The following is a 19,335-nucleotide window of genomic DNA, read 5'->3' as shown; positions in this document are numbered from 1 at the left end:
CATGAAAGCACATGAACACTTGAATCTGCCTTATACTGAATCAGACCCTTGGTCCAGCAAAGTCAGTATCGTCTACTCAAACCGGCAGCAGCTCTCCAGGGTCTCAGGCAGAGGTCTTTCACATCACCTACTTGCCTAGTCCCTTTAACTGGAGATGCCGGGGATTGAACTGGGGACCTTCTGCATGCCAAGCATAGGATCTACCACTGAGCCACGGCCCCTCCCCATTGAGTCATTGAGCTGGGCTTAATCTCTAAAACAGGGTCCGAGGCACTGCTCTGCAAGGGAAGAAAACGATGAACATCCAACTGAGAGAGATGCAGTATGTACACTTTTCCAAAGCAGGATGCAGCATTCAAGGAGGAAGGAAATGATCCACATTGTTCACAAAGATTTACTCAAGCTAAAGCTTCTCATGCTGCTGCCAACAGTTTTAGAAAATGATCTTGTATGGGAAGGTGCCAAAATCATGGGTCCCTCTTAGTCTATGACTGCCCCGTTAGCAAGAAAGGCAACGATCAGGGGAGGAGGACCTACACGCTGTGGCAGTGGCATGGGAAGAATCTACAAGGAAGTTCACCCCCCCCGGAAGAAAAATTACAGAGGAATGAAAATTCAAGCCAGGGTAGGGTGGGGTGGGGGGGAATGACACACAAGAGATGGTGCAGGAAACCCGTAAGCATTAGAAAATCCGTGCTACCCGAAGCACACTGGTGGGCCTAAGCATTTGCTCTCAAAGTCACAACCCGGCGGAAATAAAGCATTCCGCCAGCAGGAACAGCCAAGCAACCATGCAACGTTAATGGTTTCGTCACAGACACGGAGACTCACAAAAACAGACATGAAGCCCTGTCATGATAGCTGGCTTCAGGCAAATGGTTCACAAACTGTTTATACAGCGAAAACCTCATGGCGTGTGAATTTTTCTGCTGCCGTGGGTGGAGGGAAATCACCCTGGGATGAGTAAGCCACCCTGGGATGAAATCTTCACTACCACGGTCCTGCAAAACACAGAGCTGCCTCAATCTATGCATGCATTGACAATTATCTGGTTTAGTTTCAGGTTCAGCCTAAAAGCAGCTACGGCATTTTAAAAAGCCCAGACAGCCTTCTGTTGTTGTTTTTTCTGTTGACTCACAAATGTTTCAGAATAAATAATTAAGGATAAATGGATAAGGTGATCATGCCATGACAAATTAAAAGAAAAAGGATTTCTACATAAGACAAGCAAAAGAACACACGGGGCTTCTTAGACAGAAAGATTTTACAATTATAAACTAGAGTCTTGCATATACAGACAAAACACACATACCTGCAAGCAAGTTGTTCTATGGCGCTTCAGTGCCCCCTTCTGATGGACTCTGGCAAAGCAGCTAGGACAATAAACTTCTCCACAATCTAAACACACCTTGAGAAAAGGGATAAAAATGAAGTCAAAATCCCCCCAAACCAAGTTTCTACTTTTCTCCTGCTCATCTCACAAAACCGTTTGAATCATAGGAGGTACAGGTGGCAGCTATAAATGGAATCTAGGCTACAACTTGTGTTCAATCACCCTTTTGTTAAGTATAGCTTCTTCTCAGACCACTATCAACACAGAAAGGGGAACACATTGTTGTCTACAGTTGCCTGGAAGAAGTTAACGGTAAAACCAACATGAATTTTAGAGGTGAGGAAGCAACAATGTAATTGACACGGAAACCAGTTTTCTGGGGGGGGGGGGGCAGGATATTAACACAAATAAACAAAGAACAATAAAGATCCATACACAGAGCTTGAAACCAGTAATCAAGTTGAATTGATTTTCCACTTGACAAGAGGGCGAACATGAAGCAAGGTAGCTTGCACTTTCTGGTGATCGTTTATGCCAAGAATGCACAGATGATGCTGAACCATTTGATAGGAAGGGTTGAAAGGCTTCCTTCTTTAAGTTCTCAATATGCAGCGACTATGTGAACTGATCCTGGGCAAGCAGGCAGAGAAGGAAGCATGCAGAGAAATACTGAATGTTCCACATGCACAGCCTGCCATGCCAAGAGGTCCTCCACTGGTATTAATCAAGCAATTCCAGTGAGATAGCCATGTTAGTCTATTATAGCAAAACAAAACAGAAGGCCTATGACACCTTAAAGACTAACAACATTTATTCCAGTATAAGCTTCTGTGAGTCAGAGCTCACTTCTTCAGGTACAAAGGGGGGAAAATATCATTTTCCTCATTTTTACAGAAAACGACAGAAGGGGATGAGAAAAGCGGGAGGAGTTGAAAAGAGAGAGGTCTAGCATGGTGTAGTGGTTAAGAGCGGCAGACTCTAATCTGGAGAACAGGGTTTGATTCCCCGCTCCTCCACATAAAGCCTGCTGGGTGACCTTGGGCTAGTCACAGTTCTCTTAGAACTCTCTCAGCCTCACCTACTTCACAAGGTGCTTGTTGTAGAGGAGGGGGGAGGGGAAGGCAATTGTAAGCTGCTTTGAGACTCCTTTTGGTAGAGAAAAGCAGGGTATAACAATCAACTCTTCAACTCTTCTTCTTCTAGTATAATAAATCAGGTGAGACTCCCTATGTGAGTACCTGGGCAGTTTAATGATAACAGGAGAGGTCAGACATTCTGGCCTCTCTCACACATATGGTGAAGGCTGAACTTACATATCTCTGCCCAGAATGAGAATAAGACTAGCCGCTCCCCCTCCACACTTACCAGCAAAGCAGTCTTTGTCTCACACTGACCACATGGCTTTCCCTTCACTTTCGGCTTTTCCATGGTTGCAGCGCTTGCAACTCTAGGTGCAACTAACTGTTTAGACGGCTCTGTGGAAGTGCAAAGATAAAAAGTTACAAACTGCGGCAAGCAGAGATTATTGCATTGGACTGAACGGCATGGGGAAGAGAAACACTGACCCCAATAAAACTTGATGCTGCTTGAACAGCTGTTAATGTGGAAACATCTGGAAACAGCAAAGCACTGAAGTGAATGCTTTTAAAAAAAATTCCAAATAGAGCATGAAATAAAAACTTAGCAGCTCATTTCTGTTCAAAGGAAAAGAGGACTCCCATTTACATTACTAAGATTTCGGTAACCTTTCTTATAGACAGACTTTTTAGCATGTTAGTCAAGTGAATGCTACTTGTTAGAATGGTGGGGGTTAGGTATGCGGAGGGGGCACTACTCTATGATACTCTCTCCAATTAATCTTTCATTTAGAGAGGTTGAATATCCCTTATCCGGACATCTGATATCGGGACTGATCTGGAAACTGGACGTTTTGAGCGGGCATGCAGGCATTACTCACAGGACCTCAGCAGTGCCATTGATGGTTCAAATGTACACAAAATTATTTAAAACATTGTTTAAAATTACATCCAGGCTATGTGTATGCCTATTATATTAGGTGCTGTGGAACACAGGCAGGACAATGCTGCTGAAGTCGCCTTGTTTGTGCGCTTCCTATAGGCTCCTGGTTGGCCACTGTGTGAACAGACTGCTGGACTTGATGGGCCTTGGTCTGATCCAGCAGGGCCTTTCTTATGTATAAAGTATATATAAAACTTATATAAAACATAAATGAATTTCGTGTTTAAACCTGGGTCCCATCCCCATGGTATCTCATTATGTTTATGCAAAAATTCCAAAACATTCCCAAATACAGAAAGATCCGAAATACAGACCTCTTCTGGTCCCAAGTAATCCGAATAAGGGATACTCAACCTGTATTGTAAAAAGGACAAGTGACAAAAGAGGGTCCTCAGCTGGAGTTGGGTCCAGGCAGGATGGTGGGGTGTATGGCTGCTGCCCTCACTCCCTTTGATGGCCACAATTCTTAGGGTAATGCTCAAGAGAAGCGTCCTTCAAAGCCCAACTTAACAAATAGCCCAAGTTCTCATACCTGGTCAACAGCTGTCAAATACTGACAATTCGTTACCTTGCGCTTGCTCTTTGAGTACTCTCAGCTTCACCTTGCCTGAAGAAATCTGTTAAAGGAAAAAGAAGACGAAGGGGTAGTGCTTTCAACAGGGTGGATTTTGCCTTTCAGATTTCTTACCAGCTATACCAAATTCTGGGCCCCTCAAGTTATTCTTCTGCAAGGTTAAAAACAAAAACAGTAGTTTAAGCTCTCCATTATACCCCCAAGGTCATGCAATTATTATTTAAAACATCTCTGACATGAGAAAAAACATCCCCCCCTCTCACACACACACTGATGGCCCTGCATACACGAGAACTTTGTAAAAACTCCTCTTTCATGGTACAAATTCAACAGAAGCTGGTGGACAGAACAATGATACAAACAGCAAACACATAAAAAAAAACAAAAAAACAAAAACAAAATTAAAGCCACATCCATGCTCACCATCAACATGCACATGTAGGCATAAGGCTAGAACAATTCTGAAGCCTTTTTAGTCAGCAAAAAGAAAAAAAATCAGCCGGAGTTGCCATCATGAAAGAACGAACAAAACAAAACTTCTTCAAAATCAAAAAGAGCCTTGCATTCTTTTGCAATACAGACTCAAAAGCAACTTTTCTGTATAGGAAGACCCATTTCTTTACCCCTGTTTTTTTTTTAAAGAGGGACAGATGAGATGGGGAAGGAATCATAGAGTTACAAGTGTCCATACAGGCCATCAAGTTCAATCCCCTGCTCTATGCAGGATCAGCCTAAAGGATCCCTGACAAGTGCTCATCAAGCTGCTGCTTGAAGACTGCCAGTGAAGGGAATCTCCCCACCTCCCTAGGCAGCCAATTCCACTGCTGAACTACTCTTTCTGGGGGGGAAAACCCTAATATCCAGCTGGTACCTTTCCACCCATAATTTAAACCCATTATTGTGAGTCCTATCCTCTGCTGCCAGCAGGAACAGCTCCCTGCCTTTGCCTGACAGCCCTTCAATTACTTCAAGAGAGCAATCATGTCCCCCCCTCAACCGCTTCTTCTCCAGACTGAACATTTCTAACTCCCTCAGCCATTCCTCCTACAGCTTGGTCTCCAGGCCCCTGATCATCCTCGTTGCTCTCCTGTGCGCCCGCTCCATTCCATCCACATCCTTTTTGAAGTGAGGCCTCCAGAACTGTGGCCTGCCCAGTGCTGTATACAGTGGGACTATGACGTCTATTCCTCTTAAAATTATTATTACAACCATATGAACACAATGGAAAATTAGCTAAGCAGGCAAATTCTGTGACCTCACCTGGAATCTCAGCACCACTCTTACCTTTGCAGTGTTCTCTTTGTTTTGTGGCAACTGGGGCTGCAGGCCCAGGCCAGCCTGGCCAGATTTCCAATGATATCCATTTGCTTGTCTAAAAAAAGTCCCAACAGCAGAATCAGTTTACTTACTTCTATGAATGCTGTTTTTCTTTCGCTCCCCTCCCCCAACGGGCAAAGCAAGCTTTTACAAAGAGGGGAGTTCAGAAACATTCGACAGAGACACTGTGTGGTGTGACAAAATGCCGTAAAACGGTAAAATGCGAGGCATGCCTTTAAGTCCCGCTGATTTCAACAGATAGGTTAAAGGTTGAAATCAAAGGGCCTTGAAAGCACTTGATTTCAGAATGGGCCCAAACTTTGAGTTGAGCTTTCCTTGTGAAAGGTGGCTTTCCTCCTTCAGCCCGATACGCTGCTCGAAAAGTTGAAGAGTTGAAGGACCACAAGAAACAGCGCTGAATGTTGGGGGGGGGGGGGGGAGCAGTGCTGTGCAAAAGTTTTAAAATGTTTTAAATAACGATAAATAAATAAAAGAAGGGCAAGCAGAAGTGCCCCTCTCCCTCTTGAAAGAGCAGATGTGTATCCAACCCTGTGGTTCATTAGATGGGCTAATGATGATGTCACTTTAAACTGATTGCCAGTTGGCTTGTGGATCCATAGGGATCAAACGGTAGGGTATAAATATCTTGAATAAAAGTAAATGAATACATCTTTCCTACACAAGAGGAAGAGGAGGAGGAGGAGGAGAAGAGGAGCTGGTTTTTATATACCGGCTTTCTTTACCACCTAAGGAAGAATCAAACCAGCTTACAATCACCTTTTTAGAACCTGTGTGTTCAAATATTACCTAGCTTGTGTAAACCAAACTTGAGTGGTGACAAGGGGAAGATTGTAGTAGAGAGAGAAAACCCTTTCTTCAGACACTAAGTGAGAGGTGGCTCCTGAGATAGGGAGACTCCTGATTCAGTGTTTCGGGGAAGAAACTTCAAATAAAAGTGAGCTCTATCCTGCAGTGTTTACTGTGTCATCCTTCCAGCATCATAGCTTTATTGAGTCATCCTTCCAGACATAGCTTTACTGCGTCATCCTTCCAACGTCAGCAAGACAAGGTTCCCTTTCTGGAACAAAAGTGAGATATCCCAAGGGTGTAGAAGGGCTTCTCTGCTATCCTCTCAGAGTTAGTCAAATGAATGCTGCAGGTTACAAGGTCCACAAAGCCTAGCATTTTCCAGCTTTAAGGGTATTGTCAACAAGGTGGGGAAAACCACATCTTATGAAACTGTAACTGCTTCCAATTCCAATACCATTGCGCTTCGCTGCAAGCAACTAGCCAAGCAGATTATTAAAATGAGAAACTGAAGAGCGGCTGCTTTAAACAAACAAATAAATAAATAAATAAAGGCTTCTCAAAGCGAGAATCCCCCATTAAATGCTTTGAGGAAAGGATGTAGAAATTAATGGCGATGATCCAAGGCAATTAGCAACACTTAACACTTAAATAGGACTATACATCTTGTTAAGTGCAACGGAACACTAATGACTGCACCCTCTCAAAGCTCTTCCGAGAGAGGAACGTTAGCGTTATTATTCACGTTAGTGAGAAAGGGAAGCAGATTCAGAGAGGTTAATAAAGAACAGAAATGAAAAGAATTACAGATATTCAGGGTTCTGCTTTGTCTGCAGAACATTCTGACTTCCTAAATTGTTTCTATCAAATACAGAACAATTACAACCTTCCTGGTTTTTGTAAATGCATGCATATGCACTTAAACTTATGTAGGGCTGAGATTCCATTAAAAGATAACTACCTTTAAAAAAAAAAAAGGAAGAACTCCACAAGTACATAAAGTGAACTTCAGTGGGTGAGAGGGTGCTTAAAAACTACTCTGATATCAAAATGCTAACAGGGTGAAAAAAGACAAAAGGTAAAGGGAAGGACGACATGCGCACCGGGAGCCGTCTGAAGTTTCTACTACAGTTGCTTGCACAGATGAACAGGCAACCTGATTTTCGGTTTCAGATCAGCTTTGCCTGTTCAGCTGTTTGAGAAGAAACTGAAGTATCTACTAACTTACAAGTGAACATGCAGTTCACTCCCGAGGAGCGCATGGAAGGATTAGCAGGAAACCAGCTTGTCATCTGCCGTAGTGATCATTATGGAAAAAACTGGAAACACAGTAAGAAAGCATCTGTTGCGGAGAGGTGCAGGAAGACTTGGCAACAAGTGTAATGTACAAACTTCTGGCCGGTATACAACTGTGGATAAGAACTAGGGCCATGAATGTATTTACAGAAAACTGACACCCATTCATCGCCTACTCAAATATGTAAACAAACCCAGAGAAATTGGTTCTTGTAGGTTATCCGGGCTGTGTGACCGTGGTCTTGGTATTTTCTTTCCTGACGTTTCACCAGCAGCTGTGGCAGGCATCTTCAGAGGAGTAACACTGAAGGACAGTGTCTCTCACTTGACACTGAGAGACACTGTCCTCACTTGACACTGAGAGACACTGTCCTTCAGTGTTACTCCTCTGAAGATGCCTGCCACAGCTGCTGGCGAAATGTCAGGAAAGAAAATACCAAGACCACGGTCACACAGCCTGGATAACCTACAAGAACCAATGAACTCTGACCGTGAAAGCCTTCGACAAAACACAGAGAAAGGCTATGATAACAAATATTGTCAGTAATGGAAAACAGGCTATTCTTTTTACAGCAGAAATATTTCGTGAATGTGTTTTACACTACACTTATTTTTCTTATGGATATACTGTTCATTTATTAAAAGAAGATGATGATGAAGAATTGGTTTTTATATACTGACTTTCTCTGCCACTTAAGGGAGAATCAAACTGACTTACAATCACCTTCCCTTCCCCTCCCCACAACACACCCTGTGAGGTAGGGAGGGCTGAGAGAGCTCTACGAGAGCTGTGACTAGCCCAAGGTCATCCAGCTGGCTTCGTGTGTAGGAGTGGGCAAACAAATCCAGTTCAACAGATTAGCCTCCACCGCTCATGTTGAAGAGGGGGAATCGAACCCGGTTCTCCAGATCAGAGCCCACCGCTCCAAACCACCACTCTTAACCACTACACCATGCCCTGCCTTCCTTGTGGTTCAAGGTGGCTGTGACATGCCGAAACATCTTTTAAAGGTTTGTAGGACTGGAGCCAAAGATAGGTGACGCAGCCAGAACTGGCCACAGCATCAATGAAGGAAGGCAGTAACACTATCAAGTCCCCTAGGAAAGTTAAACTGCCATCAAGCCCAGCGGCTCTGGGAAGAACTGGATGGCAAGAGCGACTCTGACATCTGTCGAAGAAGTTATTAACTCCTCTCTGCTCCACTCCCAAACTAGTTAGAATCATAGAGTTGGAAGGGGCCATACAGGCCATCTATTCCAACCTCCAGCTCAATATGGGATCAGCCTAAAGCATCCCTGACGAACATTCATCCAGCAGCTGCTTGGAGACTGCAAGTGAAGGGGAGCTCATCGCCTCCCTAGGCAGCCAATTCCACTGCTGAACTATTTTTACTGTAAAAAAAAAAGTTTTCCTAATAACCAGCTGGTACATTTCTGCCCGTAATTTAAACTCTGTTACTGTGAGTGCTTATTCAAGGAACGGTGTTTCTGCGAAAAGGCTCTAATCTGGAAAAGGCTCTCTGCTTCTGTCCACAAGACTAAGTGGGGTGCAGCTCATCAACATTTCTGCCAGGTGATGCGAGAAGTCTGCAAATTCTCTCCCTTGAGCTCTTTATTTTTTTTGGACTCCTCTGCCTGCTACTTACCAAGCAAAGCCAGAGTGTGTAATAGGAAAAATGTACTTAGGACAGTCTCAGACCACACACGCATAACAGTAAAGCATATAGGTTTATTGAACTTAACGAGGTTGTAAGGCAAAGAGAAAAATAATACTTAGACAGATTTAACAACATCCCACATAGAGACTGATACACAGACAGACAGACAATAACAAAGGCCTTTGGGTCACTTCCAAAGAGACAAAGATGGCATCCATCCAATGGGTCTGTGGTCTCTCAGTGGAAGGACAAGGACTGGGCATTTGGATCAGCTTTATATGGGCTGGACCGTGAGGAGAGGGTCTCAAATGACCCCTCCCTGTCACATTCTTTAGGAAATGAGTTTTCACAAATCATGACTAGATTGTTTAGAAATATCTTGTTCCATAATAATTCTTCCAGTGTCCAAGTCTGATATCTGATTGTCCTATCCATCCGTCAATGTTCCAAAACAATCTCCCCCTATGTGAGCAGACAATTTGCCGCCTGCTTGAACGGCCTTGATTTGGAGCACGTAATGTGCTTTAGTTGACTAGCTTCTGTGCCCTTTAGGGTCAAGAGCATAATTAGAGCTGATGTCAGCTAAAAGTCAGGTCTTCATATTGCTTCTAAGTTATAGGTTAATAAGCTACAGCTTAATTGGTTTTTCTTAACACAAACTAATAATATTTAATATAAATTAATAATTTTAATATAAACTAATGTTCAATAACAAAAATTCTCACGACACCAGGCTAAGAGGTAGGAGAGGGAAAGCAGCATGGTATAGCCCGATCTTGTCAGATCTCGGAAGCAAAGCAAGGTCAGCCCTGGTTAGTATTTGGATGGGAGACCACAGAGGAAGCCACTGGCAAACCACCTCTGTTAGTCTCTTGCCTTTAAAACCCCATAAGGGGTCGCCATACGTCGGCTGCAACTTGACGGCACTTTACACACACAAGAGGTAGGAGGGGGCTCTTTTGAGCCCTCTGAAACATTCTGCTGGGGATCACAAGGCATGATCTACCATAAGGAGTCTCAGAGTGGCTTGCAATCACCTTCCCTTCCTCTCCCTACAACAGGCACCTTGTGAGTTAGGTGAGGCTGAGAGAGTTCTGAGAAAAACTGTGACTGGTCCAAGGGCACCCAGCAGACTTCATGAGTGGGGAAATAAAACCCGGTTCTCCAGATTAGAGCCTGTCGCTCTTAACCACGACACGATGCTGGCTCTCAAGACCCCCATGCTTCTACTGATCCACAAAACTTGCAAAACAGAATTGTTCAGGAGGGCTTTCTTGCACAAGGAACAAAGCTGCTGGTGTAACTGTTCAGCTCAGGAGGTGACTTTTAATAAGGATGAAGTCTTCCCTACACTGACTATCTTGCTGACTTAATCAGATACATTTGCATGCTGTGCTGGTTGTCCTGTTGCCTTAAACAAGCACATTTGCATATGTTGTTCAGGTTTCTTTACCCTGTTCTACAACCCCAGCCTAACTGCATTTTTGTCTTACTAGGAATCTTTGCTATTAGATTTAAACAAGTGGGAACCCGCAAAGACTTCCAGGGGATCTCTTCTCCCTCCCTACACTATTTCCTCTTTCCCGTCCCTGGCAGCACCCAGCGCTCCCCTTTTCCTTTCTCTCCTTCCCACCCCACAGCCAATCTGCCCCTATCTTCAGCTCCCCTCCACACAGCCTCTACCTAGGAAAACTATGGCCCAGCTGTGTGGCACTGGTCACAGAGCCAAGCCCACTTTCATGGTAGGGAACCCTTAAGGACTTGAGGGGAAGCACATCTTCTCCCCCAGTATCCCCTCCCCACCTTATTTCCCCTTTCCCTCCTCTTGACAACCTCTGTATCCTCTCCCCTTTCCTTGCCTCATTCTCTCCTCAGCCATTCACAAACCTACCTTTTATCTTCCCCTCATCTTCAGCTATATTTATTATTCATTTTCATAGGAACATAAGAAAAGCCATGCTGGATCAGACCAAGGTCCATCAAGGTCCATCTTTTCACACAGTGGCCAACCAGGTACCTCTAAGAAGCCCACAAACAAGACCACTGCTGCAGCATTATCCTGTCTATGTTCCACAGTGCCTAATATAATAGGCCTGCTCCTCTGATCCTGAATAGGTATGCATCATGACTAGTATCCATTTTTACTAGTAGCCACAAATACCCCTCTCCTCCATGAACATGTCCACTCCCCTCTTAAAGCCTTCCAAGTTGGCAGCCATCTCCACATGCTAGGGCAGGGAGTTCCACAATTTAACTATGTGTTGTGTGAAGAAATACTTCCTTTTATCAGTTTTGAATCCCTCACCCTCCAGCTTCAGCAGATGACCCCGTGTTCTGGTATTATGAGAAAGAGAGAAATTTATACCTCACCTTTCTTCACAGTGGGGACCAAAGTGACTTACATAATTCTCTTCTTCTTATTTTATCCTCACTAGCCTGCTTGCAGCGGCTTTGGGCAAGCCGGCAAGAGTTGGGGGGGGTGGCCTCCCTGCCTTGCTCATTTGCCTAGAGCAGCTTCAGGCAAGCCAGCGAGAGCAAGGCTGTGTGTGGGGGAGGCCACACCCACCCAAAGCCGGTCTAGGTGAGCAGGCAAGGAAGCAAGGGAGGCCTCCCCCTTCCTCCACCAAAGTTGCACCAGGCCAGGTGGATCCCTGCGGCCGTTGCCACCACTTCAACAGGGAAGAGCTTGTCTGCACATGAGCAGACAATGCTATTTTTAAAGTCAGGGGTATTTAAACCCTCTAGTTTTTCAGATTTTTCTGCAGACCTAGGGGGTCCCCCAAGCCTGCAGAAAAACCTGTTGGGGGTGAGTGTGCCCCCTATCTGAAGATTTAGGTATCCGCAGACAAGGGGCACATATAAGCCGACCCGAGCATAAGCCGACCCCCCCAAATTTGAGGCCAGAAAAGGGAATTTCTTATTGACCCGCGTATAAGCCGAGGGTCAATAAGAAATTCCCTTTACCTGTAATGCTGCGCTCTAAAATGGCGGCCGCCATTTTAGAGCGCAGGGATGATCTCGCCCCTGCCCCAGGTCGCCCTCCCGGGCCCTCCCGACCCACCCCGACCCCAGTGCCATCCAGGGGGGAGAGGGGGAAGAGCCCCTGAACCCCCTACTCACCGGGAGAGGCAGCGAATCGTCAGCGGCGCGGCCTTCCTGCGCCTGCAGGAGGCCCCCCCAGGCCGCTGCCGGCCGAAGGAAGCCGTGCGGGCGCGGCAGCGCGGCCTCCTGCATGCCCAGAAAGGCCGCTGCCGGCCGCAGGAAGCGGTGCGGGCACGGCGGCGGCACGGCCTGGAGGGGCCTCTTGCTGGCCCAGGAAGGCCGCTGCCGGCCAGGGAAAGGTGTGCGGGCCCGGCGGCGATGGCGGCGGTGACGGCGGTAAGTTCCCCCCTCCCCCCTCTACCGTATTGACCCGTGTATAAGCCGAGGCCGGCTTTTTCAGCTCGGCTTATACGCGAGTATATATGGTAGCTATATAGATGATGATGATGATATCAAATCTTATAATCTGCTTACTGATTGACTGAAACTTTTTTTATCATTTGTGTAATCCGCCTTGGGACCCAGTGAGAAAAGTGGTAGTATAAATGAAAATAAATGAATAAATAAATAAAGCCATAATGCGAAAAAGAGGTTAACAGCCAGATGGCAGTTAGTCAGGCAAACAGATTGAGGAATATTAAAAATAAAGAGTTCATGAGGTAGAACAGACGTAAAGAAAGGGAATGAACTCAGAGGAAACAAAGCCCTACGTTGTCTTGATGGGCTTTTACCCATTCCTAGTTCCCTCGATAAAAAATATCTTCACTAGAATCATCACTCTTAATGCCACTTACTCTCTCTCGAGCTTCTCTCTGCTCATGTTTGACTGAAGCTGCTGCAATTTCCTTTCCATTTCTTTATTGTCAAGTTCCAGTTGAACCTTCTCCAACTGCAACTCTCGCACACTTCTGCAGAGATTAAATTTAAAACACACACAAGAACAAAATGTGGCACTCAGATATGATTTTCTTACTCTGCATCAAGTACTTGAAATAAACAAGAAGGAAAAAGAGACATTATCTTTTGGTGTTTGGAGACCGGCCTATACATGTACGCCCCGACCTGGATAGCCCAGCCTAGCCCAATCTCAGAAGCTACAGAGGGTTAGCCCTAGTTAGTACCTGGATGGGAGACCACCCAGGAAATCCAAGGTCACTATGCAGTGGAAGACAATGGCAAGCCTCCTCTGAAAGTCCCTTGGCCAGAAAACCCTAGGGGGTCGCCATAAATCAGCTGCGACTTGACGGCACTTTCCACCAACCACTATACATGTGAAGAAATGAACAATATTTAATGAGGAAATGAACTTACTTTGCCTTCAGTTTTACAGACATTCCTGCTTTTGAACCAGGGAGTATCACAAAGTCATTGGCATTCATGATTGCCAATTTAAAAAATTACAGTGATCTGTCAAATCATTCAGCCTTGAAAGCCTGCTGCAAAAGAAGAGGAAAAAAGTAGAAATTTAACAATTGTTTGTTTATTTCAATTTATATCCTGCCCTCCCACGGCAAAGAGGGGCCCAGAGTGGCTAACAACAATTAATAAAATACCTTTCAGTATCCAATAAAATACAATAAATACAATAAGGACAATTTAAAAACTCTGTAGAGAAATACAATTTTACAAATATAATTTAAAACTCCAGTCAGTTCAAGATTATAAATAACTGTAACTGCAATTAAGGTAACAGCATAATCTGTGACCAATTCTATTATAGTGTGGAGGACCGGGAGAGTAGGGAATTCATTTTTGCACATAAGGCAACACTGGGCTGTTATAGAAACATACAGATTTACTCAGAAGTAAGCCCCACCAAGTTCAACGAGTCTTAATCCTAGGCAAATGTCTACAGGAGTTAAGCCTTAAAAAATTTCCATAAAAATTTCAGTTAAATTCTGTTCTCTGCTGAACACAAGTAAACTTGGTATATAGACTCTTACATGAATGTCATACATAAAACAGACACTTGCTTTTCGAAGCTCACAACACACATGTTTTTCTGGGTTTTGCTGCAGCTAACATGGCTTCTCATCTAGACTTTGTGGTTTTTTTACTATTCATCAACACATTGAACATATGAAGCTGCCTTATACTGAATCAGACCCTCAGTCCATCAAAGTCAGTATTGTCTACTCAGACCTGCAGCGGTTTTCCAGGCAAGGGTCTCAGGCAAGGGTCTTTCACATCACCTACCTGCCTAGTCCCTTTAACTCGAGATGCCGGGGATTGAACCTGGGACCTTCTGCATGCCAAGCACGTGCTCTGCCACTGAGCCACAGCCCCTTCCTTAATTTTGTTAACTACATCTACAGAAAGTAGAAGCAGCTGACAGTGCAATACTGAAAGCTGCAAATTGATGCAAAGAGAGACTGTAAAAATCTTTGCCATTTTAATTCAGACAGATGAAAGTTGCCTGTTCTGCTTACAGAAGTCAGAATTATCCTAAAACCATCCTAAAACTTCTAACAGCAAGTGTCCTTCAAGACACAACCATTCGTCAGCACAGCAGTCAAACAGCACAGGGATGACCAACTGACCAAGCAGCATGGTGTATTGGTTAGTGTCAGACTAGTTTCTGGGAGACTCCAGTTTGAAATCCCACTGTGCCACAGAAGCTCGCGGGGTGACCTTGGGCTAGTTACTCTCTCTCAGCCTATCTAGCTCATACAGTTGTGAGGATAAAATGAAAGAGGGCAGAACGCTGTTGTCAGTTACTTTGGGGTCTCTACTGGGAAGAAAAGTGGGGTATGAATATCTAAATAATGCCTTATCCTTTACCCTAATATCTGATACAGGGAATATTGAGCACTGGAAAGTTTTCTTTTGAATTGCATAGTTTTAGTACAACTCCCATATGCAGAAATGATGTTAAATATGTTGACAGTTGCAAGGACAATGTTTGCAAGGTCCTGGAAAACCCAACAGTTTCCAAATAAATGGAAATGGTCTTTGACAGTGTGTGTGTGTGTGTGTTAAGTGCCGTCAAGTCGCTTCCGACTCATGGCGACCCTATGAATGAAAGTCCTCCAAAATGTCCTATCTTTGACAGCCTTGCTCAGATCTTGCAAATTGAAGGCTGTGACTTCCTTTATTGAGTCAATCCATCTCTTGTTGGGTCTTCCTCTTTTCCTGCTGCCCTCAACTTTTCCTATCATGACGGTCTTTTCCAGTGACAGTATGGGATTCAGCAAACATGATTATGCTAACTGCTCTACAACAATGCACTGTTAGATGCATTAAATGTGTGGATCAAAGCTGGTCTCCATTAATTGAACATCTACAGTCTGAATTAGTCTAGTTCAGTGGTTCCCAACCTTTTTTTGACCAGGGACCACTAGGACTTTTTTGTTCGGTGCAGGGACCCCAAGGTTCAAAATAAAAATGCCGAGAATTTGAAAATAAACTTTAATCATAACTGTTAGTTAAACATTAAACTTAGAATAATATTTGAATATATATTTTTTATAATAGAGAACTTTTAATTGAAAATATTAATTTATTATGGGTTTATAACTTTGTTTCACGGACCTTAATTTAGTTCTCGCGGACCCCTGGGGGTCCACGGACCCCCGGTTGGGAACCAGTGGTCTAGTTAGTTAATATCTATGTACTTACACTGTGGTTATGGACAAATAAAAAGTACATTTGAGTTTGAATTTATGCTTATTAACTGAATTGATTATTTGAAAAAAAATTAAAAATCTAAGTAAATAAATAAAGCTGCATCTTCTGAATTTCCTTATAAACCCAATCCCTCCATTTTCCACAGAAGGCTGGAAATAGCACACTAGTCTCTCTCCTACTGGTTATTGCAACACTGCTCCTCAGAGCAACATGCCCTTCATACTGGGATAGTGTCATTTGTTGCGTTCTTCTGCCCATACCACAAAGTGAATAATAACAATATGGTCAGAGCCTCCCCGCCCACACACACACACACACACAGAGCCCAGCCCATCAGGCTGAGGGGAAAAGATCAGTTACTGGGTCGGATCCAATCAGCTTTTCAGGTGGCAGAAAAGGAAGGAGAAACCTTCTTTTAACCATCAAAAAAGGCTATGATGGCATTCACGGGACCTGCACAGATAAAAGCCATGTGGGACAGCGGCTGTGGTAAGAAATAGGGTAAGATTGGGTGAAAAAGCTGGCTGGATTATACATGAAGCTGCCTTATACTGAATCAGACCCTTGGTCCATCAAAGTCAGTACAATCTACTCAGACCAGCAGCGGCTCTCCAGGGTCTCAGGAAGAGGTCCTTCACATCACCTGCTTGCCTAGTCCCCTTAACTGGAGATGCCGGGGATTGAACCTGGGACCTTCTGCATACCAAGCAGATGCTCTACAACAGGGGCGGGGAACCTTTTTTTTCTGCCAAGGGCCATGTGGATATTTATAACATCATTCGCGGGCCATACAAAATTATCAACTTAAAAATTAGCCTGCTATAGTTGGTCAATTATTTAGCCAAGAGGCACGACCAGAGATGGCTCTGAGTGTCTGCCATGTAGAGCGACTCACTTCTGAGCAGATCGCCAGTCTTAGATCCTTCTGAGCTAGAGATCTGCCAGGACCAATGAAGGGCCAGACAAAATGATTTCGAAGGCCTTATATGGCCCCCGGGCCTGACGTTCCCCACCCCTGCTCTACAAACTGAGCCACAGCCCCTCCCCTCCAGTCTAATGTGTAGCAATTTAAAAGAAACACGTTTTGAAAATGCTGTTAGTATTCTGATAGAACACTGCAGTTGCTACACAACAGAAGCAGGCACAAAGGAAAACAAACAACGGTGTTATGGCATCCAAAAGACACTTAAAAAAAAACCCTCTAGCATAAGTTTTTGTGCAGACCATTGTTCAGCCTTCTGAGGCACAGATGGAGCTGCCACCTGAGACGCTGTGCTTAAAATAAAAAAATCAACAGGTGAAGCTTTCCTAAGCAGGCAGGAAGCATTGTTATCTGTACATGCTTCTGTATCAAGCCAATGTTACAGGCATAGGAGTGGGATCTGGGAAAACTGGCAACAAACCTAGCTACAGAAGGAAACTATTCATTTGGATGGTATGAAAATATAAGACAGGTTGAACATGGCACAAGATCTGAAGACCTACATTCCAACCACAGAGGAACGCTTCCATACCGAAACATATTCTGTTAAAAATGTAAGAACTGCATGCCATTTCGGCAAGCAATTTTTAATAATCCCTTCTTGGGCAGCAATCATCAAAGTATAATTCTGTCCCTAAGAGAACTGTAGCTATGCACTAAGCCAATTTCGATGGGACTTTCTCCCAAGTGCATAGAACAGGACTGCAGCCCTAGAGTAGCAATGCAGAAAATGGTCATGAGAAGAGACAGAGGAGTTATTACTCAGGGTGGGATTAGGTATCCATTGAATGAATGTGATTCACGAGGGAAAGTCTTTGTCTTAGAGCCATTCTACTGAGTGGGACTGTACTGCTGTTCCTTATAGGAAGATGGCCATACTTCTCACCACATTGATATGCAAAGTTCATTGAAGTTTCAGGAACATGTTTTGTTATTTTAACTGGATATTTTTAAGTTTGGTTTTTTTTTTTTTTTATGCATCTATGTTGCCCAACGCAGATATTCAACAAAGGGCAAGAATGCAACCTAAATAAGTCTGCCAGTTCAAGACACACTGCCATTTTTTTAAAAAAACCTAGCTCCTATAATTGTCCTTTGATATGTGGAAAATCAACAATAATGTTTAGCTAAACAAGAGTCTTGTGACACCTCTTCAAAGTCTAGCCATTTTTATTCTTGAATAAGCATTTGAGGACAAGAACTCGCCAGCCTGCACAAGATTGTGCTAGAGCAAAAAGGTGCCACAAGATTCCCATGTATCTAATTGTTATTAGTTGCTGAGATTTTACAAATCAAAGGTGCAGTCAATTAACCTTTTGAGGACCAGAACCCTGAAAAAGATTACACCAGAATAAAATGTAGTTAGTTTTCAATGTACCACGAGACTCTAACTCATCCTTGCTAAAACAGAATAACAGAGGCTACCATTCTGGGATTAAAATTAAACCAACGTCCAGTGGCATCCTTAAAGACATCCTTGTAAACTCCAATGTATTTGATGAAGCGAGCTCTGACCAGGGCTGCCAACCTCCCAAGGGTGGGTGGGTGGAAATTTCCCAGCATTTATCTCCAGACTATAGAGATCAGCTCCCCAGAAGAAAATAGCTGCTTTTGAAGGTGGGCTCTATGGCATCAAACCCTGCGGATGCCCTTCCCCTCCCCAAATCTCTCCCCCTCCCCAAATCTCCAGGGATTTCCCAGCCCAGAGCTGACAATCTTAGCTCTGATTTATGAAAGCTTGCCCTGGAATCAATTCTTAAAGGTGCCACTGGACTCCTGTTTCATTTTTGTAGTTACAGACCAACATGTCTACCCTGGAAACTAACAACATTAAGTCCATGCTATACTACCCAAAAAAAACCCCCAAAAAAACAAAACATCCCCCACACACCCAGTTTTTCAAGTAAAAAAAAAACCCAAAAAACAAAACATCCCCCACACCGTTTTCCAAGTTTAACCCCCCCAAAAAACATCCCCACACCGTTTTCCAAGTAAAAAACCCCCCAAAAAACAAAACATCCCCCACACCGTTTTCCAAGTAAAAAAAACCCCAAAAAACAAAACATCCCCCACACACCCAGTTTTTCAAGTAAAAAAAAACCCCAAAAAAACAAAACATCCCACACACACCGTTTTCCAAGTAAAAAAAAACCCCAAAAAACAAAACATCCCACACACACCCAGTTTTTCAAGTAAAAAAAAAGCCCAAAAAAACCAAACATCCTCCACACACCCAGTTTTCCAAGAAGTAGACTTCTTCTGTGTTAGACAGAAGAAAGCTAAGCTAATTGTATCCATCGAGCCAATTATTTTAAGAGGCCTCTGCCTTTAAAAAATGTGGACCTTCCCCACAGCCACAGAATGAATGAAATGCTGGGAAGGCTTCTTTCCCTCCCCCCACTGGCTTCAGGAACGACAAAGAAGCTCCACCTGTTACACAGCCACCTGTCAGGCTGCTGTTCCTGACGCAGCTTCAGTGGAACGAGCGGGGGGGGGGGAGAGAGAGAGAGAGAGAGAGAGAGAACCCCAAAGCCGGCCATTCGGATTGCCCTCCTTTCCCCCCCCCCCATATTCAACCACGAGCCCTGTTCCGTTGGCGCGTAGTTTTAAAGGGTCGAAATTCAAACGAACTGAAACGTTCGCCGCCTGCTCGCCCCCCCCCTCCCTTCCAATCCCGGCG

The 19,335-nt window shown here is 44.2% G+C and overlaps 1 protein-coding gene across 1 annotated transcript in view; it reads right to left on the bottom strand.

The window, feature by feature from the left end:
- ZBBX (zinc finger B-box domain containing) overlaps positions 1-13,469 on the bottom strand; it is a 36,018-nt gene extending 22,549 nt beyond the window's left edge. Inside the window, exons 1-6 of the mRNA XM_056850377.1 lie at positions 13,358-13,469; positions 12,841-12,954; positions 5,211-5,298; positions 3,921-3,969; positions 2,699-2,808; positions 1,313-1,408 (exon numbers count right to left, since the gene is read on the bottom strand). Coding sequence (XP_056706355.1) covers positions 1,313-1,408; positions 2,699-2,808; positions 3,921-3,969; positions 5,211-5,298; positions 12,841-12,954; positions 13,358-13,425 — 525 coding nt within the window. The 5' untranslated portion in view covers positions 13,426-13,469. The remainder of the gene's footprint in view (positions 1-1,312; positions 1,409-2,698; positions 2,809-3,920; positions 3,970-5,210; positions 5,299-12,840; positions 12,955-13,357) is intronic.
- Between the last annotated feature and the right edge of the window lie 5,866 nt (positions 13,470-19,335).

The sequence above is a fragment of the Euleptes europaea genome, chromosome 5 (genome assembly GCF_029931775.1).
Source record: "Euleptes europaea isolate rEulEur1 chromosome 5, rEulEur1.hap1, whole genome shotgun sequence".
In the NCBI taxonomy this organism is placed as follows: Eukaryota; Metazoa; Chordata; class Lepidosauria; order Squamata; family Sphaerodactylidae; genus Euleptes; species Euleptes europaea.
This window is presented reverse-complemented; position numbering and strand designations above follow the sequence as displayed.